Below are 24,026 nucleotides of genomic sequence, written 5' to 3' on the forward strand. Positions count from 1 at the left end.
CCTGCCCTCCAGGACACCTACAGCACCAGATGTCATAGGAAGGCCAAAAAAGATCATGAAGGACAACAACCACCCGAGCCACTGCCTGTTCACCCGCTATCCTCTAGAAGGTGAGAAGGAGAAACTGAAAAACAGCTCCTATCTCAAGGCCATCAGACTGTTAAATAGCCATCACTAGCACAGAGGCTGCTGCCTATGTACACAGACTTGAAATCTCTGGCCACTTTAATAAATGGAACACTAGTAACTTTATTAATGCCACTTTAATAAAGTTTACATATCTTGCATTATTCATCTCATATGTAAACTCAGCAAAAAATAGGCAACGTTGTTGCCGGTGATGTCTGGTGAGGACCTGTCTTACAACAGGCCTACAAGCCCTCAGTCCAGCATCTCTCAGCCTATTGCAGACAGTATGAGCACTGATGAAGGGATTGTGCATTCCTGGTGTAACTTGGGCAGTTGTTGTTGCCATCCTGTACCTGTCCCGCAGTTGTGATGTTCGGATGTACCAATCCTGTGCAGGTGTTGCAAGGACGATCAGCTGTCCGTCCTGTCTCCCTGTAGCGCTGTCTTAGGCATCTCACAGTACGGACATTGGAATGTATTTCCCTGGCCACATCTGCAGTCATCATGCCTCCTTGCAGCATGCCTAAGGCACATTCACGCAGATGAGCAGGGACCCTAGGCATCTTTCATTTGGTGTTTTTCAGAGTCAGTAGAAAGGCCTCTTTAGTGTCCTAAGTTTTCATAACTATGACCTTAATTGCCTACCGTCTGTAAGCTGTTAGTGTCTTAACGACCGTTCCACAGGTGCATGTTCGTGAATTGTTTATGGTTCATTGAACAAGCATGGGAAACCCTTTATAATGAAGATCTGTGAAGTTATTTGGATTTTTACGAATTATCTTTGAAAGACAGGGTCCTGAAAAAGGGACGTTTCTTTTTTTTGCTGAGTTTATATACTGTATTCTATACTATTCTACTGTATCTTAGTCTATCTATGCCGCTCTGGCATTGCTCGTCCATACATTTATATATTCTTAATTCTTTACTTAGATTTGTGTGTATTGGGTATATGTTGTGAAATTGTTAGATGTTACTTGTTAGATATTACTGCACTGTCAGAGCGAGAAACACAAGCATTTCGTCACACCGGCAATAACATCTGCCAAGTACGTGTGTGTGACCAATACAATTTGATTCGATTTGAATAGTTTATTTTCTTGTTTGTTTCAGACAGTTACTACATCACCGAGGCACCTGGACACCCACATCAAGGTGTGTGTGAGAGTCTGTTCTGTTCTGAACCAGTGGTCAGACTTCTAAAGCCTGTGGGGAGGACCTGGGTTATATGCTCTGTTTCATGTCCCATATAGGACTGTCATCCCTGCCTACCTTCAAACCTCAGAGGAGAGGAGGGAAGGATGGAGAAAGGGTTCAGAGCGAGGGCAAGTTGGAATAACACACACCTGCACACAAAGAAACGCCTGCATGTACACCGACGGGCGAACGAACAGACACACACGCAGACGCACAGAGCCAAAGCACGACATGCATTTTGTCGTGGCAACTGCCAGACAAGGTCTAGCCACTCTAAAGGTCACCAGACAGTTAATTCATCCCCTTTTTCTTCCGTAAGTCCGCTCTCTGTTTCTCTCCCTCCCTCTCTCTCTTCTGATCTCTCAGCTTGAATAGATTCCTACCTCGCTTGTTTACCTGACTGCTGTCTTGTTTCATTTCCCTCGCTGTTAATCTTGTTCCCTCTGTCCCTCTTTCTTTTGACCTCATATGTCACCTCCTCTTAGACTTGCTCATCTCTTGTTCACCGACATACACTCCTCCAGGTGTCTCTCTCACTCTCTATCTCCTTCTCTTTACCCCCCCTCTCTCTTTTTTAAAGGCCATCTCTGCCCTCTGGCTCACATCCATCTGAGAGGAGGCAGAGGGGAATGAGGACTGGTTCTGTCCCTCAACAGCAAGCATCTGTTTCACTCTGGTGCCATCTAGTTGACCAGATTAAAACTGCAGCAGACTATGCTCTCTCTCTCTCTCTCTCACACACACACACACACAAACACGTGCACACATGCAAATGCAAAACAACAGCTGACTCGTAGAGTGGTTAGAAGGTGCAGTGGAAATATGTAGAAAATCCTGTTTGAGAAGGAAGAGAATAGGAGAGGGAGAGTTTGGTGAGTGATTAGGGGGTGAGTAGATAGACTGTAGTAGTCCATGGGCCACCCACCAATAAATGCTTCAGAAAAGGCATTGCAAAGTTTCAACATCATTACGTAGATACTTGAATGAATATGAACACTGTGTGGTTTAAAAATTGTACAAGTTGCAGATGAATTAAGTGTTATAAATCAAAAGGTAACATTTCTAAATCATAGCGCAAGAAGCTGTTGAAAGGTGCTAAAAGCATTTTTTTCCCTCAGATGTCAGAAGAGCGGTTTAAGTAGCTTTCTGGACCTTGAATGTTTTGAGAGCTGTTGTTAGCTAGCAAATTGCTGTCTTTAGTTTGGATAGCAGGCAAACACAATGGTGGCCCTTGTAGGCTAAATACAGTGCCTTGCGAAAGTATTCGGCCCCCTTGAACTTTGCGACCTTTTGCCACATTTCAGGCTTCAAACATAAAGATATAAAACTGTATTTTTTTGTGAAGAATCAACAACAAGTGGGACACAATCATGAAGTGGAACGACATTTATTGGATATTTCAAACTTTTTTAACAAATCAAAAACTGAAAAATTGGGCGTGCAAAATTATTCAGCCCCTTTACTTTCAGTGCAGCAAACCCTCTCCAGAAGTTCAGTGAGGATCTCTGAATGATCCAATGTTGACCTAAATGACTAATGATGATAAATACAATCCACCTGTGTGTAATCAAGTCTCCGTATAAATGCACCTGCACTGTGATAGTCTCAGAGGTCCGTTAAAAGCGCAGAGAGCATCATGAAGAACAAGGAACACACCAGGCAGGTCCGAGATACTGTTGTGAAGAAGTTTAAAGCCGGATTTGGATACAAAAAGATTTCCCAAGCTTTAAACATCCCAAGGAGCACTGTGCAAGCGATAATATTGAAATGGAAGGAGTATCAGACCACTGCAAATCTACCAAGACCTGGCCGTCCCTCTAAACTTTCAGCTCATACAAGGAGAAGACTGATCAGAGATGCAGCCAAGAGGCCCATGATCACTCTGGATGAACTGCAGAGATCTACAGCTGAGGTGGGAGACTCTGTCCATAGGACAACAATCAGTCGTATATTGCACAAATCTGGCCTTTATGGAAGAGTGGCAAGAAGAAAGCCATTTCTTAAAGATATCCATAAAAAGTGTTGCTTAAAGTTTGCCACTAGCCACCTGGGAGACACACCAAACATGTGGAAGAAGGTGCTCTGGTCAGATGAAACCAAAATTGAACTTTTTGGCAACAATGCAAAACGTTATGTTTGGCGTAAAAGCAACACAGCTGAACACACCATCCCCACTGTCAAACATGGTGGTGGCAGCATCATGGTTTGGGCCTGCTTTTCTTCAGCAGGGACAGGGAAGATGGTTCAAATTGATGGGAAGATGGATGGAGCCAAATACAGGACCATTCTGGAAGAAAACCTGATGGAGTCTGCAAAAGACCTGAGACTGGGACGGAGATTTGTCTTCCAACAAGACAATGATCCAAAACATAAAGCAAAATCTACAATGGAATGGTTTAAAAATAAACATATCCAGGTGTTAGAATGGCCAAGTCAAAGTCCAGACCTGAATCCAATCGAGAATCTGTGGAAAGAACTGAAAACTGCTGTTCACAAATGCTCTCCATCCAACCTCACTGAGCTCGAGCTGTTTTGCAAGGAGGAATGGGAAAAAATTTCAGCCTCTCGATGTGCAAAACTGATAGAGACATACCCCAAGCGACTTACAGCTGTAATCGCAGCAAAAGGTGGCGCTACAAAGTATTAACTTAAGGGGGCTGAATAATTTTGCACGGCCAATTTTTTTTTTGTTAAAAAAGTTTGAAATATCCAATAAATGTCATTCCACTTCATGATTGTGTCCCACTTGTTGTTGATTCTTCACAAAAAAATACAGTTTTATATCTTTATGTTTGAAGCCTGAACTGTGGCAAAAGGTCGCAAAGTTCAAGGGGGCCGAATACTTTCGCAAGGCACTGTATGTCTGGCAAAATGTCTTATGTTAACTGAGAAAACCACTCCATGGTTAAAACATATGACCTAATTTCAGGGTTAATCTGGATCAGTGAAGGACTGGTAACGTGCTGCTTGAATTTATGCAAGGACGAACATGAATAGTTACTCGTGTGACTAGTGTATAAGTACAGTGGTATTTTTGTTGTGTCTTTCCAATATTTAACTATTTTTTTCTTATTTTTAAAACATGTTTTTGATTATTATTATGATAATTGTATTTCATGTCCTATGTCTATTACTGTTCTGTACTTTGTCATGTATTTGTTCGTTTTATGTGGACCCCAGGAAGAGTAGCTGCTGTGATTCTAGTAAACTAAACTCAAACTCACAATTTACACTACATGACCATAAGTACGTGCACACCTGATTGTCAAAATTCTCATTTCAAAATCATGGGCTTTAATATGGAGTAGGTCTGCGGAGTGGAGGCTTTAGGGAAGGCTTTCCACTAGTTGTTGGAACATTAGTGAGGTCAGGCACTGATATTGGGCGATTAGGCCTGGCTCACAGTTGGCATTCCAATTCATCCCAAAGTTGTTCGATGGGGTTTAGGTCAGGGCTCTGTGCAGGCTAGTCAAATGTATCCACACTGATCTCGACAAACCATTTCTGTATGGACCTCGCTTTGAGCAAGGGGGCATTGTCATGCTGAAACAGGAAAGGTCCTAGCCCAAACTGTTGCCACATAGTTGGAAGCACAGATTACCCTTCACTGGAACTAACGAGCCCGAACCATGAAAAACAGCACCAGACCATTATTCCTCCTCCACCAAACTTTACAGTTGGCATTCTCCTGGCATCCGCCAAACCCAGATTTATCCGTCGGATTGCCAGATGGTGAAGCGTGATTCATCACACACAGAGAATGCTTTTCCACTGCTCTAGAGTCCAATGGCAGTGAGCTTTACGCCATTCTAGCCGATGCTTGGCCTTGCACATGGTGATCTTAGGCTTGTCTGCGGCTGCTCGGCCATGGAAAGCCATTTCATGAAGCTCCCTACGAACAATTATTGTGCTGACGTTGCTTCCAGAGGCAGTTTGGAACTCGGCAGTGAGTGTAGAAACTGAGGACAGCCATTTTTTTGGCAGTGCAGTTCTGTGAGCTTGTGTGGCCTACCACTTCGCAGCTGAGCCTTTTTGCTCCTAGATCTTTCTACTTCACAATAACAGCACTTACAATTGACCGGCGCAACTCTAGCAGGGCAGAAATTTTACAAACTGACTGGAAAGGTGGCATCCTATGCCGGTGCCACGTTGAAAGTCATTAAGCTCTTCAGTAAGGCTGTTCTACTGCCAATGTTTGTCTATGGAGATTGCATGGTTGCATGCTTGATTTTACAGGTGTGGCTGAAATAGCCGAATCCACTTATTTGAAGGGGTGTCCACATACGTTTGTATATATATAGTGTAGTTGAACCACACAGTGTTCATATTCATAACATTATCTACATAACGTTGTTGACATGTTACAGTTTTGTTTCCAGGGTCACTGAACAACACGTTTGGTTGGTGGCAACATAGAGAACGGGCTTGGAAGCTCTAACCCTGGCAATTTGAATGGTAAACTCGCAATGGCTGCCTGGTTGGGTGATGCAATAATTCCCATGGTGTTTCGTTCTATCAACTGATGCTGGATTGTCATGGTAATGTAGAATGCTCATTCAAAATATGGCAACTGATTTGGCTCATGCAAAGTAAAGTGCTTTTTGTGATTTCATTGGGTCAATAAATCACAGCACATATTGAAGGGTACACTTCCTGCTTTTACTTCCTGGCATAGTTACACTCACAGTGGCTGCCAGTCCACCCAATATGCCATTATCATCTTGAATGGAGACATCCTTTCGCTTCATTCTATTTCTATGGGTGGCCCTGGGACTATAGGAGAGGACTGAAGAATCAGGAAGATGTCGAAATATCCCAAACCCACTCTCTCTTACTCTCTATGCTCCTTCCTCCTCTCTCTTTCCTTTCCAAAGTTGTTGCATATCAAGTTGTCGTTGATAGTTTGAGCATCTATAGGGACTATCCAAACAGTGGGATCTTGGCAGTTCAGCACATGCCATAGACTACAGTGCATGTTTTACCCTTCTCTTTCTCACCCTCTCTTTCTCTGGTGTGTTTACAGCCAAAGCTGGAGGGGGGGGGGGGGGGGGGAGAAAGTGAAATGGTGGCTCATTCCTGATTGTTGGCATAGTAACCATTGTGATTGTCATCACCTTCATTCTGTTGACCACTGGAGTCATTTCCATGAATGTCAAACACTTCCCACACCACCCCGAGACACACACTAACATTCACTCTGTGTGTGTGTGTGTGTGTGTAATGCAATGTCTTTGTATACATTATAAATAAAGCACACAATTATGCATACAGTTTCACAATGTATGCATACAAACATGCGTACAGCGCAAACACACACATTGAAGCATCATGGGTTATATTGCACTTCAAGTATGAACAGGTCTTTGTGTTATAAACCAGTATAAAAGTATGTTTACGTCTTCACACAAGCACACACACCCGATGTAAAATACCACAGGAGACCAACCCAGCAGTGGAAGTAATGTACGCCAATTCATGGCACATTTATTTACAAAGTTATCCTCGCCACTTAAAGGAGTACGATGGTGCAAATTCACAAATCTCACAACAGCTGTTGTGTTCTCTCATTGAAAGATCCTGCGTTGTCAAAAAGCACACAGTGAAATGCATCCAGACCCTTGTGTGCCTCCCGAAACGCACCCTATTCCCAATATATGCATCCCAAAAGACACCCTATTCCCCAATATGTGTCCCAAAAGACACCCTATTGCCCAATACATACATCACAAATGGCTCCCTAATAGTGCACTCTGGCCAAAGGTAGTGTATTATATAGGGAATAGGGTGCCATTTGAGACGTAGACAGTTTGGACACAAGCATTTTTAGGTACTACGCTCTTTACATTCAATCACAGAATTATTACTGTGTACAGTATGGTCTATGGCAGGGCCAACAACATTTGGTTTGTCCTCTCATGGTAATGTAGCCCATGTCAGGGAACATATTTTTGTTATTGCTAGATAAGATAGCTGGCTAGACTACCTAAACCTTGTAGAAGACTAATCATCACCAAACTACCAACTGGGCATGTGCGCAGGGGCCCTAACCACCAGGGGCCTCCCACTGATTGTTTACTTAGTCACGCACTCAGATGAACATGGCATAAGTCATGGCAACATTTGTAAAATGGCCCCTGGGGGAGGGGACACACTAAATTGTCTTGCCTGTGAGGTGGTAATCAGAATGTAGTTGGGTTTCAAGTTATATGGCTACAATGTTTTGAAGTGTGATTTTGTTTTATGCTTACTAAAAAGCTATCCTTTTTTAAAAATGTATTTTATTTTAATAAATACTTATACGTTCAGCCCGTGGCCCACAACTTAGATTATATTTCGGCCCACCAAGCCCAAAAGTTTGAGCACCCCTGGTCTATGGCCACAACACACAGGACACACCATAAACGGCCCAATTCCAAATTGACCCCTGACCCCTAGCCTTGGACGCCCATGAGCATTTGCTGTATGGTGAAAATCCAGAGAGGGCAAGGTGGAGCTACCAGAGCTACCAGATCTACCAGAGCTATCCAATCCTCTCCAATCTACATGGAGTGGCAAGGGTTTAGGAGTCAATTTGGGCTTGGGCAAAGGAGAAGTTTCCAATTGAAAAGGCACATCGGTGTAGTAAAACAGTCAGTCATTATTGGTGCCTATGCCATCAGTAGAGGGACATTTCTAGGTCAACTAATTTACTCTGAATGAGGCGTTATTCCTAACATTGCAAAAAAACAAAAAAAATGGGGTCGAGGCAGTGGCATAGGCAGAAGTCCATTCACGGCGGGGCCCGCTAAAATTTAGGTGGGCAAAAAAAACAGACCTACTACACATAATAAACCGTAGAGCTATAATTATTAGAGTGAGACTAGAACATAAAACGCACTGATATAGCAGTAATAATCACAACAGGCTTGGCAACTTCTCTGGATCAGCAACCAGGAGACTATAGACTAGGCGGACACAAACGTAACCCTTTAACACTAGAAGAGCCAAAAGAGTAATTGACTGGAAATTCACTTTCTCCAATTACTCTGCCATTTAATTTTTTTAAATTTTTTTTTTAAAGCTGTCACCCCTGTCCTAAATAAGTCCAACACGTGATCGTTGTTAGAATCGCAATGCTTATAACCTCAATTCTAGTTGATATTAAGAGGATGTCATTCCCCCCCTGCCCATCAGGTCTGTGCAGCCGATGGCCCAACCAAACTACACCTAAACCATATCAAAAGTAATTTTACATATAGTTAGCATAAAGACTAGATTAAATTGACAATAACGTAATGGGTGAGAATATTAATTGTATATGAAGTATCTGATGAACAATTAAATTACCGATAGCCTATAGGGCCTAACTATAATGCATGGGCAGAGAAACAGGGCACAGTTCTGTTTCCAATTCAATTCCTAAAAATCATTGACTGGAAATACTGCTTTGACTGTTTCATGCATTTGCCTATTTTCATTTATAAATAACAGCTCCAGTTTTATCCACGTAGGCCTACCCTTATAAATAACATAGAATCCCTTCTATTTCAAAATTAGTCTCACGCTAGGCTATTAACACGGGTAAGACAATAGCCTATTATTAACGAGGCACATCGGAGCATTCTTTTAAATAACTTTTTCACTGGACTGATTGATGTCCATGAGTCGAAGTGGAGAAGAGCATTTCATCATTTCAAAAAAAAAAATGAAGTGTTGAATGAAAACAAAATTGTAAGCGCTGAATAAATTTACTGAAAATGTCTTAAAAGGCCCTTAAATTAGATCCGTGAGTAAAAAGGAGGGGGACAGGAGGCCCTTCATGGTGAAATCACTAAGATCAAATAACATGGCATATGCTCCAACATCCTCTTTTAGAAATGGTATCTTAAAAAAAAAAAAATTGTAAACAGTGAGCGTTGTTGGCTAGTGAGTTCCCGCTGGCTCACGGTGAGTATCCTACACAGCTATTGCTACGGTTTACTGCACATGGTATCAGTGTGAAGTGACACATGCAAGAACCCTTCCATTATTTTTGAAATTGGTAAGCTGACAGTTTCTTTTTTGATTTCCCCGGTAAATAATTCATTCAAATTCATTACATAAAATCTATTTCATTTAGGCCTATGTACAGCACCAGATTTTATGTAAGATGCCTTTTAGGACACTCAAGGACATCTGCCAAATAGAATGTAATGTAAATATATATCCCTTTTGTTTTCACACACCCTTCCTTCCGTTTGCTATGAATTCTATCTGATGGTGTAGACATGTTTAGGCAAGTGTTTGACTTTCCGGTACTCATTTTGGGTGCTGGTACAGTTTGTATTTAAGTGCAAGAACTCCTTAATACTTTGGAGTTAATAGTCAATGGGAGGTGCAGGAATTCAAGCAGAAGAACATTTGAGTTGCCGGTACTCAGTTCCAGTGAGCTCCTGCCCAAGTCAAGTACTGTGCTTAGGTAAAAAGACAAATGATATCCCATGTGGAACACCGACAAGTCATGTGTTTTTGGAGCAGCCTGAGTGGGTAAGCCTTTGTCCCCGAGTTGGGGGGTAAATCCCATTTAAATGCCAGTCAAGTCAGAAAGTTAACCAAATTCCAGTTTCCCTAATTGAAAAGCATGGAAGATAGTTGGAAATTCAGTCTACTTCCTGAATTGACTGGAATTTACCCCAGAAACAAGTTCACTTTTTGATTCGTTGGTCTGGTGAGATATTGTAGAATGTTGCTTTTAGGTGCCAATTTTGGGTCACTTTTCCATTTCTTCCCCTAAAAGGCTAAGGGTAGGATTATCTGATCCTAGGTCTGTGCATACAGGCAACTTCTACACACACCAGAGGAGAGGAAAGCAGAACAATACAGATCTAGTGGTGTGGTTTCCTATGGCATTTCAGGAATAGTAAAAACACATGATACTAAGTTGTTAAAACATCGGAGGAACTGGAAGGACAAAGAGACGAAGGAAGGATTCACATAACAACGACTGAGGATGCGGGGATGTATTCCAATAGTGGATCCTCATTGGAGGATTGGATGGGACACCACCAGAAAGCAGAACCAACCGGGGTGGTCCTGCCCTTCCCTGTTGACCGGTGAGTACTGAACAGAATGAAGGTCTCCAAAGTTTCCCGGAGCAGATGCAGGACCAGGTGAGAACTGTACCAGGTGAGAGAGTTTATAGCTGAGAGAGAGAGAGAGAGAGATATAGATAGCAGGAGAGAATCAGTGTTTTTTTGGAGTTCCAGTGATCATCAGTCTCAATAAAACACATGCACAGAGTGTCCTGCAGAACTGGGCTAGGCAGCTCGCCCCCTACATGCGTGTTAGTCCACGTGGTCCTGTATTAGAGGGGTTTGCTCGCTGGATGAAGTGCTCACGCTGGCGTCCGGTATGACAGTCCTCTCACATTTTATGATCTGTCAAGAGAAAGAAACGGGATGGGAGAAGTCAGAGGCGAGGGTATAAGAGAACGGATGTTAGAAGCACAACACCGTCAACGTAGTGAGGATCAAGTCTGTTTTGGAGCCGAACTAGGCAGCTGACACCACTATCATTTCATTGAGTTAATTTGTGCATCACAGGCAGCTGGCAGCACCTTAAAATTGGAAGAACAGGCTCATAATAAATAGCTGGAATGGTAGACAAGGTTTCCTTGCATTTGATACAATTCACTTCATCCCAGTTATTATTCTTATTCTTATTCTTATTATTATTATTATTATTATTATTATGAGCTGTCCTCCACTCACCAGCCTCCTGTGGTGGGCATAGAGTAAACTTCTTAATGATCTATCAAACTCACGCACCAACACCTTTTCACTACAAAAGGCCCATAAGCAATGCCTCGTACCAAACAGAAATTTTCAGATACTTTTCAGTTCGATTTACATTGGGTGTATTCATTCCACTGATTCTGTTGTAAACAGTTTCTTAAAACTGAAACAACTGAAACAACCGGAACAAAAATGGAGGAACCTACCCGAATTTGTTCAATAGAAACTCTTGTAGAGTTGTTTACCTTTTAAGAACCAAATGGAAGCAAACTGTTTCCGTAATGAATACACCCGTTTGACTACAGAACGTCGCCTGTAATCCACATTCTGTTAACATCATTTAAACTCCAAAACATTGATCCTAATTGTATAACAGCAGTCTTCAACCAGAGGGTCTGCTGCAAGAGAACATTAACTATGGCCTGTCGGGAGTTCTGGCTCAAACCATGCTCAGATTGACTGGACACTTAAAAACACAAACATGGGCAGACCACTGGGTCGTATGAAACATGGCACAACAGCAGTGGATAAGAAAAGTTGATTTTAAATGGGTGAGCGTGATGCTTCGTGTGAGCCCTCAGTTTGTGTTCGTGTGTGACCTGTAGAAAACAAAAGGTGCAAACACAATGTACAGGAAAGGGGTGAGTGTGTATGTCGGCCTGAAACCTACCTGTGTCATTCATGATAAATGTGTCCATCTGTGCCGTTTACTGGGTCTTTAACCGTTGCCTAAAAGACAGCCAGACCTTTACTAATGAGCCAGTCAGAAGCAGCTACAGGAAATCATTGACCAACCTGATTGGCTGTCAGGTGGTTGATTTGACTGACAGACAGGAAGTGCAGTATTTAGTCACTCAGCCATTGGGTCATTTAATCACGGGCTGAATGTGTGTTCATGCAGTGTGTGTTTTAATTGTTGCAGTGTGTGTGTGTGCAGATTCAAAACTGAGAAAGACGGATTTAAAAGGTGTGGCATACAGGGCTCATGCAATTTGTTAATGACGCACCTCAGACAGTCTTGACAAATCAATTGTGCCATTTGGATTGATTGACACCTGACCCAGTTGAGAAGGGATGATCAGATTCCATATTCCTCTGATCAAATCAACTTCGTACAGTAACACAAATCAGGCTGAAACTGACACGTTATACGCATTTTCTCCCCCCCCGATCAGGAAAACTCCGGTCCAGGAAGGCCAGCGTGTGCAGCCCTTTTGCGACAACCCAGCTTCCACACACACCTGGCTCAGCTAACACAACAGTACTCACCGTCTTCAATCTCCAACATAACTTTACTAAAGATCGAAGACCATGAACACTAGTGTGCAAGCGCTTGGCTGGAGCAAAAGCCTGCACACGGGGGAGCAGCCCCCAAGGACCAAAGTTGGCCTTCCCCTCCCTACGGATGGGTCCTTATAATCAAATCAAAGCCGATCAGAAGCTGTCAGGGTATATAATTGTACATTCATATTGCCATCACATTCTCCTGATTGACAGAGGCATCTTTTCTGGAGTGATTGGGAACAGTTTAATGTGTAAACCAACCCCGTGGTTCTCTATCACTGTAGACGGATCTTTTTTCAACAACACCTGCAAGAAAGAAAACCGTTCACACCACACTAGTCATAACCACGTGACCTGAAATGCCTGTGTACAAGCCATAACCATACACTGTACGTATGGGTAGTCTTTATGGTCCCTGGGGAGCAGTGTCGTTCAAAAACTAAAATAACCTTGAAATGTGCGTAGACCTGACACACCAAATAACCCCATACTTAATCTGAAGTTTCCTTTTAAGAATCTTGGCAATGAGGCCCTTAGTCTACTTCCCCAGAGTCTGATGAACTCGTGGAGACCATTTCTGTGTCTCTGTGTCCAGTATGAAGTTTGATAAGGTACTTTCGCGAGCCAATGCTAACTGGCGTTAGCACAAGGATTGGACGTCTGAGGGCATCTGCTAGTACATACACCCATAGACATCGTCATTGAGCTAATCTAGCATGCTAGTACATACACCCATAGACGTCGTCATTGAGCTAATCTAGCATGCTAGTACATACACCCATAGACATCGTCATTGAGCTAATCTAGCATGCTAGTACATACACCCATAGACGTCGTCATTGAGCTAATCTAGCATGCTAGTACATACACCCATAGACGTCGTCATTGAGCTAATCTAGCATGCTAGCATACACCCATAGACGTCGTCATTGAGCTAATCTAGCATGCTAGCATACACCCATAGACGTCGTCATTGAGCTAATCTAGCATGCTAGCATATACCCATAGACTTCCAGTCGTCACAACAACTCTAGTTAGCATTGGCTTGAGAGCTCCCGTTCATGCGTTGATCAAATTAACTGGCTAACGTATAGAGTCAGCCATGTAAAATACAACATGTGCCTTTGGATGAGTGTGTTAAGGAAATCTCTCCCGTGATTAGTCTAACGAAAGTGAGGCGGTGGAGGTGGCACTGTGTGTGTGTGTGTCCCGAAGTGGCACCACTGTACTGTATAAATCACAATCTACAGCTACTCAGAGGGAGATGGGGGAGACCTCACAGCACCCTTTCTGGTAGTTAGAAAGGGGGGCGCCAGTGTGTTGGTTTGTTAGCCGAGGCTGTGGGAAGAGCCTGTTCTCTGGTGGGTAACAGAGGGCTGCTCAGGACTGTGCAAGAGTCACAGTACCTAGTACCCATGCAAACTAAAGAATGACTCATGTCTCTCCCCTCTCACAACGAACTTGCAGCACATTCCGTTTGTGAACACAAACACTCTCGCTCTCCCATCCAACACGCCACGCAAAACGTTCCCATCCACACAGTCAGCGAGCGGTGACCATGTGCTGTAGAGGTCTTACCTTCCCGCTGTAGTGTAGTAGTACAGCTCCCAGAACAGTGGCCAGGCCCAGGCCTAGGAAACAGTACTGCATGTACACCATCACCATTGGCAATAGCACCAGGTTGGTGTGGAACGTTTTCACGATGGCACCGTCCATATAGCCATTCTACACGAGAGAGAGAGAGACAGAGAAACACAGGGAACACAAATCTGATGAGCGGACAGGGTTATGAGGGTGTTAAAAAGGGCTAGACACACACGTTAGGGCGGTGATGCTTAATCCTGGTCTTTGGTGAGTTGATTAGTGGTATCAGGTTGGCAGTGATATTACAAAAACAAAGGTGTACCCCTTTGGGTTCCCAGGACCAGGATTAAGAAACGCTGATCTAGCGGAATGGGTGAGAGACAGAGTGTGTTGGTTAGGTTTGGAGAGTGTTGGGGGGAGGGTAGAGGTATAGAGCAGGTTAGGGGGTAAACGAACCCAGTAATAGTCTAATCACCACTCACCTCCTCAAACCAGATCATGGGCATCACAACCTCCGAGATCTTCCCTGTTTCCCTGCAACAGACAAAACAGTCACTCACAGAGATGCACAAAAACACATCCTACATAAAGAACTGAAACTCCCAGATTGAATGGGATCCTTCAGCTTTTTGGCCTTTGGGGTTAAAGGTCAGGGATAAGGAGTTGTCATCATGTGGGGAGTGCTGGGTTGGGGGGGGGTCCTTACGTGATACCCGACACCTTCTTCATGTACAGGTTGAGCTGCAGACGGATAGACACATTCAGAGGCACACCAGTCTCCTGCAGAGAGAGAGAGAGATATATATCTCTACACATACATACACACACAAACTGAGTGTCCTAAACATGAAGAACAACTTCCTAATATTGAGTTGCACCCCCTTCTGCACTCAGAATCGTCAGGGCATGGACTCCAAGGTGTCAAAAGCATTCCACAGGGATGCCGGTCCATGTTGACTCCAGTGCTTCCCACAGTTGTCAAGTTGGCTGGATGTCCTTTGGGTGGTGGACCATTCTTGATACACACGGGGAAAAACAACTTTGCAGCGCTATAGTTCTTGACACACTCAAACCGGTGCACCTGGCAACTAGAACCACACCTTGTTCAAAAGTACTGCAATCTTTTGTCTTGCCTAGTCACCCTCTGAACAGCACACAAACAATCCACGAAAAGAGGGAAAGGATAGAAAAGAGACAAAGAGGATAAGGACAGAGGAGAGAGTGTCAATGCAAAATACTTGCTACAGTAAGCAAATAAACAAATGCGCCGTTGAAGGAGAGGAAATGCACATTAATGAGAGAAAACACTGCGCGTCCTCAATGGAAAAATATTTTGTGTTTGGACAAAGGCTCTCTGCCCTCTTATTTGGATAGACAGTCGTTAAGCTTAGGGAGAGAGCTAGAACCACACATCCAGTCTCGCCTTCTTTTACCAGGATCATTTCATTCCACTCCCTTGTTCCCAAACAGTTTTGTGCCACAAACGAGTGCATCCCCTCATAACTTGACTGGCATAGCTTAAAGTCTGCATTTTGTCAAAACAGCGGATTAAAAACACACGCGCCGAGTTAAATTAACACAAGGGGCATACACGTGCGGACACAACCACACCACTATGAGCTCGGAGACTGAGCATCAGTCCAACCTCACAAATCAACTGTTCTCAGTTCACTGGCTTATTCATTTTAAAAATGACAATGAAAAACCTATATAAAATCAACGGTGATCAAGATAAAAGTCCTGAACTCAAATATACAGCATACACAGTGCCTTCAGAAAGTACTCAGGCCTTGACTTGTTCCACTTTTTACATTCCAGCCTTAATCTAAAATGTATTAAATTGCCCCCCCCCTCAATCTACACACAATAGCCCATAAATGACAAAGCAAAAACAGGGTTTCCTTCACTGTGGTCCAACTCTGTGGTCCAATCACGCTCCTTCTTGGCCAAATAGCCGTTAAAAAAAAGGCTGGAGGTGTGTTTTGGGTCACTGTTCTGTTGAAAAACAAATGAGCACACAAAAGTGCAGACTGACAGCATCACTTATCTTCATAAGAAACATGTTGAAAATTCCAAAATTGTTTGCATAGTCATCTTACACACCGCTTGATTTGTAGGCTAAGTGTGCCTTTAAAATATGTTTTAAGTATGTTCATGTTCTGTATTGTTTCATGTGGACCCCAGGAAGAGTAGCTACTGCTTTTGCAACAGCTAATTGGGACCCTAATAATAATAATACATTTTAAACCAAAAATACCTTTTGCTTGCTACATAACTTCTGAGTGACAGGAAGCACGAGCGCCAATCAGCCTACACCACTGAGCACTCACCCGTCTAGAATAGCCACGTCAGCAAATGACTGCTGTCTGAACCCACAAACTGCGCCGATTTGGTCACTTGCTGTTCGGACAGTCAGTATTCCAAACCTGATTTGAGCAAAAAGGCCTGCAGTTTGAAGGCATCGTCATCAGACACCTACCTCTGCCTACTTTCACAACTTAAGTCATGAGTCGTTTAACTCCCCATCTGAAACACCAACACCTGCCTATATCATGTCACACCATACGACTTAGCTAACAAAAAACCCCAAAAGTTAGTAATATTTTAGATGATATTGATGACTCAATTGTGTTTACTGTAGGTAGCGTTAGCTAGCGTAAGTTAGTCGTACCTGAACCAAAACTCCAGTATTTGTCATCATATAACTTGTTCTGCAGCTCCTTGTGAGACCCAACTTTGCAAAAAAAAAAAAATTCGAGCCAGAGTTAGTTTCGTGAGTGTAGCAAAAACACTACAAAAAGCCTTAAAGGGTTGCCAAACAGACAAGATCATATATTGATAGACAAGTTGGATTGTTTCCCTTCCAAATGTGGACAACCAATTACTTACAGAACTTGTCACATTAAATGTCATAGATATAAACATAAATAAAAAAGATATAATTGTAGTTTAAGAGAACATTCATTTTATGGTAAGTAGTAAGGTTCTCTTCGAATTAAGCCAGAAGGCCAACCAAATATTACTAAAAATGTGTTAGACGTTCTCTCTACATAGAAAACACAAAATAGTTTATCCTTAAACTTTTTTTTGATTGAATAAAATACTAACATTTGGATTGGTGAAATTTATCAATTTGGCTATTTCAGATTAAATATGACTTCATTTCAAATGTATACACCATTAGACAATATTTTATATCACATGTACAGTGCCTTGCGAAAGTATTCGGCCCCCTTGAACTTTGCGACCTTTTGCCACATTTCAGGCTTCAAACATAAAGATATAAAACTGTATTTTTTTGTGAAGAATCAACAGCAAGTGGGACACAATCATGAAGTGGAACGACATTTATTGGATATTTCAAACTTTTTTAACAAATCAAAAACTGAAAAATTGGGCGTGCAAAATTATGCAGCCCCTTTACTTTCAGTGCAGCAAACCCTCTCCAGAAGTTCAGTGAGGATCTCTGAATGATCCAATGTTGACCTAAATGACTAATGATGATAAATACAATCCACCTGTGTGTAATCAAGTCTCCGTATAAATGCACCTGCACTGTGATAGTCTCAGAGGTCCGTTAAAAGCGCAGAGAGCATCATGAAGAACAAGGAACACACCAGGCAGGTCCGAGATACTGTTGTGAAGAAGTTTAAAGCCGGATTTGGATACAAAAAGATTTCCCAAGCTTTAAACATCCCAAGGAGCACTGTGCAAGCGATAATATTGAAATGGAAGGAGTATCAGACCACTGCAAATCTACCAAGACCTGGCCGTCCCTCTAAACTTTCAGCTCATACAAGGAGAAGACTGATCAGAGATGCAGCCAAGAGGCCCATGATCACTCTGGATGAACTGCAGAGATCTACAGCTGAGGTGGGAGACTCTGTCCATAGGACAACAATCAGTCGTATATTGCACAAATCTGGCCTTTATGGAAGAGTGGCAAGAAGAAAGCCATTTCTTAAAGATATCCATAAAAAGTGTTGCTTAAAGTTTGCCACTAGCCACCTGGGAGACACACCAAACATGTGGAAGAAGGTGCTCTGGTCAGATGAAACCAAAATTGAACTTTTTGGCAACAATGCAAAACGTTATGTTTGGCGTAAAAGCAACACAGCTCATCACCATGAACACACCATCCCCACTGTCAAACATGGTGGTGGCAGCATCATGGTTTGGGCCTGCTTTTCTTCAGCAAGGACAGGGAAGATGGTTAAAATTGATGGGAAGATGGATGGAGCCAAATACAGGACCATTCTGGAAGAAAACCTGATGGAGTCTGCAAAAGACCTGAGACTGGGACAGAGATTTGTCTTCCAACAAGACAATGATCCAAAACATAAAGCAAAATCTACAATGGAATGGTTCAAAAATAAACATATCCAGTTGTTAGAATGGCCAAGTCAAAGTCCAGACCTGAATCCAATCGAGAATCTGTGGAAAGAACTGAAAACTGCTGTTCACAAATGCTCTCCATCCAACCTCACTGAGCTCGAGCTGTTTTGCAAGGAGGAATGGGAAAAAAATTCAGTCTCTCAATGTGCAAAACTGATAGAGACATACCCCAAGCGACTTACAGCTGTAATCGCAGCAAAAGGTGGCGCTACAAAGTATTAACTTAAGGGGGCTGAATAATTTTGCACGCCCAATTTTTCAGTTTTTGATTTGTTAAAAAAGTTTGAAATATCCAATAAATGTCGTTCCACTTCATGATTGTGTCCCACTTGTTGTTGATTCTTCACAAAAAAATACAGTTTTATATCTTTATGTTTGAAGCCTGAAATGTGGCAAAAGGTCGCAAAGTTCAAGGGGGCCGAATACTTTCGCAAGGCACTGTATATGCTTTTGATCCATTTATGTGATTTTAATATCAATTTCACCGTCCTTTATTTATTTTTTTACCATTGAAGCTCAATGTTGCATTTTTGCAACACTTCATCAGATTGTCTTATAAAAATAACTTACATTTTGAAATTTGTAAGAGGCTTATTACAAGTATTTCTGGCGAGTAATATGTTTTTTTTCCCCCTTCATTTGAATCTATGCTTGGGTCTCACAGGGTTAAATAGTGAGGCAACGTGTTTTCAGCATTCCCTTTGTCCCTCTGCAGCAGGCATATAGTGAGCAACAAATACATATAGAATCGTGAAAAATCGCACTACATATCTCAGCAACTACGTATCGTGATAATATCGTATCGTGAGGTCTCTGGCAAGTCCCAGCCCTAATATGACTGGATAACATGAGACTTTGGTCAACAAGAGCGATCTCTCCACCATTGTCACATTCAAATGTTACTGCCTATAGCCATAAAACAGACTGCTAAACCAACATTATCGACTGAGTCCACTAACTAAGACATCAGTATATCTATAGGTTACATTCATATGCAATGCTACATATGTGAACATTAACAGAAATCAATAGATGACTGAAAACAGACTAGAGGTCATTGATCTGTCATCATCTTAACCTGAGTTTAGATCGTGACACACTGACTAACATACAACCGCCCCACCCACCTTCTACCCCCAAGCCATAATACAGTTATAACATCAAATTGATCAGAAATACAGTGTAGACATTGTTAATGTTGTAAATGATTGTAGCTGGAAACTGATGATTTTAAATGGAATATCTACATAGGCGTAGAGGCCCAATATCAGCAACCATCACTTCTGTATTTCAATGGCACATTGTGTTAGCTAATCCAAGTCTATCATTTTTAAAAAGGCTTATTTATCATTAGAAAACACTTTTGCAATTATGTTAGCACAGCTGAACTGTTGTGCTGATTAAAATAAGCAATACAACTGGCCTTCTTTAGACTAGTTGAGTATCTGGAGCGTCAGCATTTATGGGTTCGATTACAGGCTCAAAATGGCCAGAAACAATGAACTTTCTTCTGAAACTCGTCAGTCTATTCTTGTTCTGAGAAAGGAAGGTTATTCCATGCGAGAAATTGAAAAGAAACGTAAGAGGTTATGTAGTACACAATGTTGTATCTTGTCTGAGTCGCTTGAATTGCAACTCCACTTTGTCTCTATAGTGACATTTTGCCTGTTTGATTGCCTTGGAGGATAATAACTACTCTGTTTGTATTCGTCCATATTCCCAGTCGCCTTGCCATGGTTAAATGCAGTGGTTCACGCTTTCAGTTTTGCGAATGCTGCCATCTATCCACTGTTTCTGGTTAGGGTAGGTTTTAATAGTCACAGTGGGTACAACATCTCCTATACACTTCCTGATAAACGCAGTCACCGAATGAGCGTATTCGTCCATGTTATTCTCAGAGGCTACCCGGAACATATCCCAGTACGCGTGATCAAAACAATCTTGAAGCATGGTTTCCAATTGGTCAGACCAGCGTTGAATAGACCTCAACTCAAAACAGGAAGTATCCGTGCTTCTGCCTATAGGAAGGGAGGAGCAAAATGGAGCCGTGGTCAGATTTGCCAAAAGGAGGGCGGAGGCCTTGTATGCATCGTGGAAGTTAGCGTAACAATGGTCGTGTTTTTCCAGCGCGAGTGCTAGTCGATAGAACTTCGGCATTCTCAGCGACATTAACTGCAGCTTCAGGATATATGGTTTCCAGTTTTCATAAAGCCCAGTCAAGTTACTTGAGGGAAGTCGTGGTGTTGGCATACACGGCTGTGGCAATAACCGAAGAGAACTCTCTCAGGAGATAATACGGTCGGCATTTGATTGTGAGGAATTCTAGGTCAGGTGAACAAAAAGGACTTGAGTTCCTATATGTTGTTACAATTACATCTCAATTACCTCCTACCCCTGTACAGCGACTTGGTACCCAGTTTATATAACCAAGTTATCAGTCAGTGTGCGCTTATTCCTTGATTTCTAAAATATAGTCTCTGCATTGTTCTGAAGGGCCCATAAGTAAACATTACACTTTTAGTCAACACCTGTTATTTATGAAGCGTGTGACAAATAACATTTGATTTGACACGCACAGTTCAGGCTGGCAAGGACCTCGATGAGAGTTGCAGCCCAGGGCTGTGGATGGGACCACCAGGTGTCAAGCTGCAATCCAACCCCAGATGGTCAGTTCCACATCGGGGAGCCTTCCTCTCGCCATATCCTCTCCCTCCTGGAACTATGCTTCGCGCAACAGTCCACGTCTGATCCCCACTGCCAATCGTTACAGCAGCAGTTACAAACCATGTCTTCACTTAGATAACGACGCCTCCTTGTATGGAAGTACACTACCAAGAGATCTGGCCCTAATTGGCACAGTTGGTAGTGACTGGCTCAAACCCTGCTGTGGTTGTCCCCCCTTAAAATTGCTACACACCAACAGACCGGTCATATAACCAATTACTGGGCAAAGCTTATTGCCATGTCTGCAATGCTTTTATAATTGGCAGTGGTGTGATAGTAGAGTGACCTAAAACAAGTGTGCGATTCTTGCTTAGTCAGCGATCAAAAACCAACTTTATTGGGGGCAAATACTAGCAGCTCAGATGCAGTCTTATCTGTACAATACATCTTATCGCCTTCAGCCATATTATGACATGGTGCCAATAATTAGTTGCAGTGTATTGGCCAGCAACAGTACGGGATCACCAAACGCACCAGTCACAGCCTTTACACCCCCCCCCCCCCACATCTGGCCTTAATCTGTTTATAGGAGCAATCTCGACACCATAATACCCATTTCCTCGTACCGTAATACACAGAAAAGCTACAGCTCCAATTAGGCTATCGCTAAAAAAAGGTCACCGACTTTGTGTCCTGTGCCAGACAATTTACCATTAGCATGCACACGTCTTAAATATTTAGCTGCTAATGTCTGTTCCAGACCATTTGACTTGAGACCTTTTATATAGTTTCATCGTGGACCGGGTGGATTACTGCATGGCAGGCAACCTAAACCACATACATGACCCCCAGGCCTTAGAGGATTGTTAAGATAGACAGAGCTGCTATAGGAGGACATTTACACTAACCACTGCCACAGAAAAGCAATGTATATAATTAAGGACCCCAAGCAAACACGGTCACTAATGGCCTTCAGTCCTACAGAACTCATGCTGTGGCCAATGTTCTACAGCAAGGAATCACGAGTCGACTACAGTAATTTCCGGACTATAAGCCGCTACTTTATTCCCACGCTTTGAACCTCGCGGTTTATACAATGATACGGCTAATTTATGGATTTTTCCCGCTTTCACAAGATTCATGCAGCCAAAAAAACTGAGCACCGTCACACAATGTGACGTAAATCGAGCGCGCTCAAACTTCCCATCATTCTGATTACGGTAGTAATTTTGTCACCCTCATCATGGCAAAGACACGGCGAAATGCTTATGATGCAGCTTTCAAGTTGAAGGCGATCGATCTGGCTGTTGGAAAAGGAAATAGAGCTGCTGCACGGGAGCTTGGCCTTAATGAGTCGATGATAAGACTTTGGAAACAGCAGCGTGAGGAACTGACTCAGTGCAAAAAGATTACAAAAGCTTTCAGAGGGAAGAAAAGCAGATGGCCCAAAGTATTTGCAGCCACTCGACATCAGTGTAAATCGTGCATTTAAGGTGGCGCTCCGTGTTCAGTGGGAGGCTTGGATGACAAGTGGGGAGAAATCCTTCACTAAAACGGGCCGCATGCGGAGAGCAACTTATGGTCAAGTCTGCCAGTGGGTCCTGACAGCGTGGAGCATTGTCAAAAAATCCACTATCGTCAACGGGTTTCGAAAGGCTGGACTGCTGCGTGTTGAAGGGGCAGCATGAGCTCAGCGGGGTATTTGCCTCCGGATGAAAGTGACGAGAGTGACAATGAAAACGATCCAACATGGGATGAAGCAATTCTGAGGCTATTCAACTCCGACACCGAAGGAGATGACTTCAGTGGTTTCAGTGCACAGGAGGAGGAAGATAGTGATCAAGTTCATTTGTTTCAATGTACCGGTAGGCACCTGCGGCTTATAGACATGTTTCAATGTACCGGTAGGCACCTGCGGCTTATAGACATGTTTCAATGTACCGGTAGGTTAAAACGTTATTTTATTTTAAAAATCTGTCGATGTGCTCTTAATTAAGCAAGGCACCTAACCCTTTGCTCCTGTAAGTCGCTCTGGATCAGAGCGTCTGTTAAATGACAAATGTACTATGAAAAAGAGTACACCATTTACAACTTGGCACAGGAGCTGGACAAAAAAAAGAATTGGATGATATCTGCTCACGTTGGCTGTCCCACAAGTGTATTTTAAAACCATGCTCTCTGCGATTACAGTTGAAGATCACGATGTTTGCATCAAACAGCGAGTGGATATGAATGTTTTTCTACAAATGAGTTCAGAGGAAGGACTCATAGGAGTCACAAACACACAAAAAAAATGGGAATATATACGAATGACTGTCCAACACAAGTTTCTCACCCTCAGCCAGGGAAAATAAATGTTATCTAAATGAATTCTAAGAAAGTGCTCTGGCCAAGCCTCTGTGTGTGTGTCAGGTGATTGCCTCAAGGACAGGCTGTATGGTGTGCGTTCGCTACGGCTATGAGATCAGATGTGTTTACACAATCAATTTAGATAAGGGGAAACAGCCTCGCTTTTACTGCCAGAGATATACGTTTATAACAATGTGAATGGGCCCAATTCGCACTAGTAAAAGCACACACGTCTATAAATGGGGAAGAACTTGGCACAGATGCTTCAGGCATTCAGACAATGTGGCGCGCCCCCCCCCCCCCCCGTCAGATATATTGAGCGTCCTAAACCAATTCTTCATTCAATTTGACCTTTGACACTAAGGGGCACCAAGACCACCACGGTATTGAAACACTTACACACCCGATACAGATCAGTGGGGCTAAAAAACCAGCGTCGCAAATCTAACTGGAACTCAATATATCTGTCAGAGAAGTGACATTCTTCATCTAAATAAAACCCACCAGGGTATAGTTCAGGGGTTAAGCGATTGACTGCGAAACTGTAGAGCCACATTGGAGCCGTCTTGTCTCTGGATGATCGCCTGTCAGAAACCCACTGGTCTTTAACCCTAATAGATCATAAAGGTGTGTGTGTGGCCGTCCACTAATCTGATCTCATCCAAGACCTATTAG

The 24,026-nt window shown here is 42.8% G+C and overlaps 1 protein-coding gene across 7 annotated transcripts in view; it reads right to left on the minus strand.

The window, feature by feature from the left end:
- Window positions 1-6,776: 6,776 nt before the first annotated feature.
- LOC100136324 (scavenger receptor class B member 1) overlaps window positions 6,777-24,026 on the minus strand; it is a 30,061-nt gene continuing 12,811 nt past the window's right edge. The window contains exons 9-15 of one of the 7 annotated variants that reach the window (XR_005040341.2): window positions 14,650-14,723; window positions 14,426-14,477; window positions 13,938-14,084; window positions 12,621-12,665; window positions 11,746-11,804; window positions 10,619-10,718; window positions 9,035-10,483 (exon numbers count right to left, since the gene is read on the minus strand). Coding sequence is in view for 6 of the 7 variants with exons in the window: in XM_021590606.3 (XP_021446281.3) it covers window positions 12,552-12,665; window positions 13,938-14,084; window positions 14,426-14,477; window positions 14,650-14,723 (387 nt within the window). In the remaining variant the exon portion in view is untranslated. Of the gene's footprint in view, window positions 10,719-11,745; window positions 11,805-11,996; window positions 12,666-13,937; window positions 14,085-14,425; window positions 14,478-14,649; window positions 14,724-24,026 lie in introns of those variants that run through there. The other 6 variants (XM_021590607.3, XM_021590609.3, XM_036967255.2 and 3 more) reach the window with 6 other exon arrangements.

This window comes from Oncorhynchus mykiss, chromosome 29, assembly GCF_057628025.1.
Source record: "Oncorhynchus mykiss isolate SJ-2025 chromosome 29, ASM5762802v1, whole genome shotgun sequence".
Lineage (NCBI taxonomy): Eukaryota > Metazoa > Chordata > Actinopteri > Salmoniformes > Salmonidae > Oncorhynchus > Oncorhynchus mykiss.